Here is a 6,000-nt window from a genome sequence, read left to right on the forward strand (position 1 = left end):
TTGAAAACATTTACTGAACTCGAATGCAGGCACAGCTCTTGTATCTCGTTGGCCACAGGCCAAAGGAGTCACCTCACCATCTGAAGGGAGAGTGTGCCTCTCTCTGTGTGTCTGTGCACTTCCCTGATGCAAACATGGGAATTGGCTTCTGTTCCAGATTTGTGTTTGGAAGACACGGTGAGAACATAGAATATTGATCTAGTTCATAGGATGTGTTGTAGCAGACTATGTCAAAGAGGGACATGAGTCTGGAGCTGTTAATTCTTTCCAGTCTCCCTAGGTAAAGTGAGCCCCTGTAGAGAGGTAGCATGCGGTGGATAGAGTCCTCAATTCCAGCCCTGAGTCTGATGTAAATAGTGGTGTGACCTCTCCATGGACTCAGCCGCTCACATGGTGGATGCAGTGGTCCAGCCCCCAAATCCCAGGGGGCCTTTCAATCCGGCATCCCTTTCACTGGATGGATATTCAACACTGCTGTCCCTGTGCTCTGTCTTCCAGACCGATGTGGACAATGACCTCGTGGGAGACCAGTGTGACAACAATGAAGACATCGATGAGGACGGCCACCAGAACAACCAGGACAACTGCCCTTACATCTCCAACGCCAACCAGGCCGACCATGACCACGATGGCCAGGGTGACACCTGTGACTCGGATGACGACAACGACGGGGTTCCTGACGACAGGGACAACTGCCGGCTCGTGTCAAACCCGGAGCAGGAGGACTCAGACGGTAGGTGCTGCCCCAGGTCATGCATCTGAAACTCTAGGTGGGAAAACCCACGTGCCGTGTGGTCTGAAGGCACCAGACCCGTGGAATAGCGGTTTCCTCTGCCCCACCTGCTCTGCACACTCTGGGCTTCTGTATTAGCTGACCGATGAAATGTGAAAATGTGTGTTTGTCCGTGTCGGGATGGGCAAAAATCTCAGTGTCCACGTAATTTTCAAACTTTTGAGCATCTCTGTGAAGAAATGCTGGTTACAAGCAGGACAAAGCTGTGCTTGATTGTGTTATGACAGCGAGGGGAAAGTGAGTTGCTTTTTCAGGGCAAAACAAAAATGGCAAGCGTGTGAAATATCAGGAAAAAGATCTATTTTGCCTGGCAGTGAATACAACTAAGTGGTCTGTAGCAGGATGGGATCTTGAGGGCGTAAAATCACAGGGACGGGCTGGGGATTTCCTACCAGAGTCTTAAGGAATGCGTGAGGAGCACAGCTGTGCTCAGTGGCTTCTGACTGAGGCTGTGAGAAAGTGGTTCCTTGCGTGGAATCCTGGCTGACTCGAGCGCTGCACGGGGAGCACACATCCTTCACAAACTGAGATAAGACATGGTTGGGTGTCGAGCCAACATGACTAAGAAGCACATGGAGAGGCTCGCTGGGCTGAAGGGCAGCTCCAAGGATCCTTCCTGCAGAGCAGCAGGAAGGAATTTCAGCAGAGGGCCCGAAGCTCATTCTTGACATGAGAACTGATGGCTTCAGTTCCCACAGCCTCTCGGCTTGGGGAGGGGGCTTGCTGACCCCACCTAGTGGAGAAACTCTGGGCCTTGTACCCAGAGAGGAGTCTGGGATGGAGGAGAGGCTGACATGCACAGAACATTTAGTGTTTTTTTTAAAGCTTCCTTTGAGTGTGCACCTGCCACGCAGTAGGTGGAACACCTGTGATTGAACAGAATTGAAAATAGTTTGAAGAATGGGACAGGAAATTCAGTTGACCTCAATATCTTTTTCTCCTGCTAAAGCAACAGGCACTAAAGTGGGCTAGTTTAGTAAACTGACATCTGCCTGGGGGATTGCCATCATTGCCACGGACTGGAGAGCTGGGAAAGCTGCCAAGTTCTTCCCCCTACACGTACCGGGGAGAGGGGCCACCCAAGCCCACCACCCCTCCAGCCACTCGCTGGGGAATTTGAAAAGATGCTTCCAAATGAGGGGAGTCCACGTCTCCTGAGGGAAAATCATTCTTCGTGTAAGAGTTCTGCTCCAAATGCCAAGTAGATTCCAGGAGGGGCTGATTAAGAGAGGTGATAACAGGAGTTCTGTAAACTGTCAGAAAAACAAAAAGCTGGATGTTCTGCTTGGTATTGCCTGACAGCCGTTCGGGTTTCCTACCCGCAGTTTCTAGTTCAGAACGAAGTGAGAAATGATTCTTATGGGAATATGATTGCAGCATGCTTTGCTGCAGTGTTTATCTCATATATGTTTTGAAAAGAGCGTCAAGACCTAAAAGGATTCAAGCTAAGTGTTTTAGAGATTATGGGCATTAATCCTCGAGACACTAATAAGAGCCGAACCTTGAATTTTACTAGGTTTTCTCAGACACAGAAAGGCACATGGCAAACCATTGACTTTGTTTTCTGTTTTTTCTGCTTGTCCTTGGTGACAGGTGATGGGCGGGGCGATGCTTGCAAGGATGACTTTGACAATGACAACATCCCGGATATTGATGACGTGTGTCCTGAAAACAGTGCCATCAGTGAGACGGACTTCAGGAACTTCCAGATGGTCCACTTGGACCCCAAGGGCACCACTCAGATCGATCCCAACTGGGTCATTCGCCATCAAGGAAAGGAGCTGGTGCAGACGGCTAACTCCGACCCTGGCATCGCAGTCGGTGAGCCTTCAAAATACACGCCATCATTCATGGTTCTTGGTGCAAGGTATCCTCAGAGGCTTGCCGGCTGCTCTTTAGGAAAAAAATGGATGGGATTAGTGGTCTTTATGGTAACCCCCATCCTTCTATACTTTGTAAAACTGCCTAAATATTCTTGACAGAAGAACTTCGGGAAGCAGGAATTTGCCTCTCTGAAGTCTGAAGTTTCATATTCAATAAGCCAATGTTTTTCATGGACATGATCTTTAAAATATTATGTACTACGGTAAATCTCCGCCATAACTCTATAAGTGGGATCTGAAAAAATAAAATCCCGTAGATTTCGTTAATCTCGCAGCAATGGAGCCTGAGTTGAACGGAAGCGGAGAGCTAAACCCAGCCTCCTCATGTGTGTATTCAGAGATCCCGGGCTAGTGCAGGCATCTCCTGAAAGGCTGAGCATGTCTTAATCTTATGACGGAATGCTCTCTCTGGCATCCAGGTTTTGACGAGTTTGGGTCTGTGGACTTCAGCGGCACGTTTTACGTCAACACTGACCGGGACGACGATTACGCTGGCTTCGTCTTTGGCTACCAGTCCAGCAGCCGCTTCTATGTGGTGATGTGGAAGCAAGTCACTCAGACCTACTGGGAAGACCAGCCCACCCGCGCGTACGGCTACTCGGGCGTGTCCCTCAAGGTGGTCAACTCCACCACGGGGACAGGCGAGCACCTGAGGAACGCCCTGTGGCATACTGGGAACACAGAGGGACAGGTGAGAAAGACGGTGTCGTCAACACCATCTCCTTTGACTCTGCTCTATGGCTGCTGTATTTTTGCAGGAGAGCAGTCTCAGCCCGTCCCAAAGATAACCCCACCTTCGTTTTTGTCCATTTTAACTCAAGTCATGATAATTTAAATAAGCTTTTATTGAGTGCTCACGTTATTAAAGGCACCATCCCTGGTGTTTTTATAAACACGATTGGTAATCCTCTTGCAAACTAAATATATTTCTACCCTCAGGTAGAGTTAGGAGAACTGAGTTTCAAAAGGTTAAGGTTTTTGCCCAATGTCCTGTGATGAGGAAGCAGAGGACACAGAATTTGAACCCATGGCTCTGGTTCGAGTGCTGGAGCTCCTAGCACTGAACTATATGGTTGCCTATTGAAGGATTATGATCCACACAAGAGCTTTATATGAGGAAGTGTATCAGAAGTGGGTGGAGCAGCATGAGCCATAAGGATTAATTTACAGAGTAATGTTTTTGCTCCCCATTTGGTGTTGTAAGACTGTGGTTAAGATTCAGGATGCCAATTGTACTCAAGAGTGATGTTTTTCCCTCAGGTTCGTACTTTATGGCATGACCCTAAAAATATTGGCTGGAAAGACTACACCGCCTACAGGTGGCACCTGACCCACAGACCTAAGACGGGTTATATAAGGTGAGGGTGGCTCAGTGCCAGCTACATTTCTACCAAGTGATTTCCCATTTCATTGAAAGGCAAGTTTGAACGTTAACGGGTCAATAACTCAAGTGATTTCTAACTTGTCCGTTGTCCCTGGATTTACCCACTTTAAATACCTTCTGTTTTCTACCCTGCGTCTTCCACCACACATCATTTATTTTTTAAAAAAATAAAAACAAAACTGTTGAAGAAGAGAAAAATCATATTTGTCTGTTAAAATAACTTGCAGGATGAGGAAGCATCTCTGCTCCTAATATTCACTCTGGGCGTGGGAGAGAAAGTGCAATTAAAACATCTCTATCTCTGCAAAGTAGGCTGTGGCTCATTTGGAGAACAGATTCATATTCATTTCTGGTATTGTGAATGGCTGAATTTAAAACACAGCTCCAGTAAAACTTTCAAAAATATCCATCCAACAGAATTTTGTTATCTTGGCATGACAGCATTTGTAATTGATTTTTCTTTTTGGTTTGATTTTCTGCTTGAGGAAGATTAGCCCTGAGCTAGCATCTGTGCCAGTCTTCCTCTACTTTGTATGTGGGATGCCTCCACAGCATGGCAGACGAGTGGTGTAGGTCCACACCCGGGAACCAAACCCGTGAACCAGGGCTGCTGAAGTGGAGCATGCCAAACTTAACCACTATGCAACAGGGCCAGGCCTCTGTAATCGATTTGATTAAAACAAATTATGGATGATTTACAGTTTTTTGCAAATTTAAACTTAGCTGATAACAGCACAGTACAGTCGGATTCTTCACAGATGCCAGGAGTGTACATGTCCCCAGTAATAATAAGCAGATCTGAGTAGGGGACGTGCAGGCTGGCTGCACTGGCATGATTTCCATGGAGAGTCTCCCATGATTCACTTGTGTGCTCCCCATCCTATCGGAGAAGCATCAGTGCATCCAGCCCCACTCTGGGCACGTAGGACAGAACCCCATGCTTACTCTCATGCATCTCACAGGTAGTGGGGAGGGAGTAAATGAACATGTGGTTTTAATGCAATAAGGAGGCCATGAGATCCATGATGCAAGTGGGGAGAACCTGGTGCCCAGGAGACGGAAATGTTGCCAGACGCCTGGAAACTAGGACACATCCTTCACCTTACATGACTACTCTTTGGCCCTCAAGGGCAAGGCTCCTGTCAACCTCTATGTTGTGAGGGGGAAGCTGACCCCTCGTCCTCTGGTTAATGTGCTTCACAGAGTTCACGTTCTCTTTCTTTCTCCCTTTTCCCCTGTTTTCAGAGTCTTAGTGCATGAAGGAAAACAGGTCATGGCGGATTCAGGACCCATCTACGACCAAACTTACGCGGGCGGGCGGCTGGGTCTGTTTGTCTTCTCCCAAGAAATGGTCTATTTCTCAGACCTGAAATACGAATGCAGAGGTGAGTGTGGGAGTGCTGTCCAGTCGGGCAGCTTGTGGGCAGAAAGTGGGGAGGACACACATTGAAATTCATTTTCACAGGAGCTGCACGTTAGGGCAATGGGCTGATGGCCTGTTCTCTGCATATGTTTTGTTTGTCACTCAAGTTGTTCTTTTGTTTATTTTAAATTGAATGTGAATTCCTTTAGTAGGACAAACACTTTCCTGTTATTCACAGGCTCCACTCATCTCCACTCTCCTTTCTCCTGTAGCTTCCTGTATCTTCTACACCTTCTGGACCCCTCTAGGCTTTTGAGGTTGCTACCCTTGCTAAAAATGAAAGAAGGAAGTTAATGAAAGAGAGAGAAAAAGAGAGAAGAAAGAGAAAGAAAGAAAGAGAGGGAGGAAGGGAGGCAGGAAGGAAGGAAGGAAAGAAAGAAAGAAAGAGAGAGAGAGAGGGAGGGAGGGAAGGAGGGAGGGAGAGAGAGAGAGAGAAAGAGAGAAAGAGAGAGAGAAAGAAAGAAAGAAAGAAAGAAAGAAAGAAAGAAAGAAAGAAAGAAAGAAAGAAAGAAAGAAA

At 47.2% G+C, this 6,000-nt stretch overlaps 1 protein-coding gene across 2 annotated transcripts in view; it reads left to right on the forward strand.

Annotated features, from left to right (window-relative positions):
• The window catches only part of THBS2 (thrombospondin 2), a 32,562-nt gene that overhangs the window by 23,879 nt on the left and 2,683 nt on the right, over positions 1 to 6,000 (forward strand). For both annotated transcript variants that reach the window (XM_046669493.1, XM_046669494.1), the window contains exons 17-21: positions 499 to 733; positions 2,387 to 2,614; positions 3,096 to 3,367; positions 3,937 to 4,034; positions 5,306 to 5,445. In XM_046669493.1, coding sequence (XP_046525449.1) covers positions 499 to 733; positions 2,387 to 2,614; positions 3,096 to 3,367; positions 3,937 to 4,034; positions 5,306 to 5,445 — 973 coding nt within the window. The remainder of the gene's footprint in view (positions 1 to 498; positions 734 to 2,386; positions 2,615 to 3,095; positions 3,368 to 3,936; positions 4,035 to 5,305; positions 5,446 to 6,000) is intronic.

The sequence above is a fragment of the Equus quagga genome, chromosome 8, assembly GCF_021613505.1.
Source record: "Equus quagga isolate Etosha38 chromosome 8, UCLA_HA_Equagga_1.0, whole genome shotgun sequence".
Taxonomy (NCBI): Eukaryota; Metazoa; Chordata; class Mammalia; order Perissodactyla; family Equidae; genus Equus; species Equus quagga.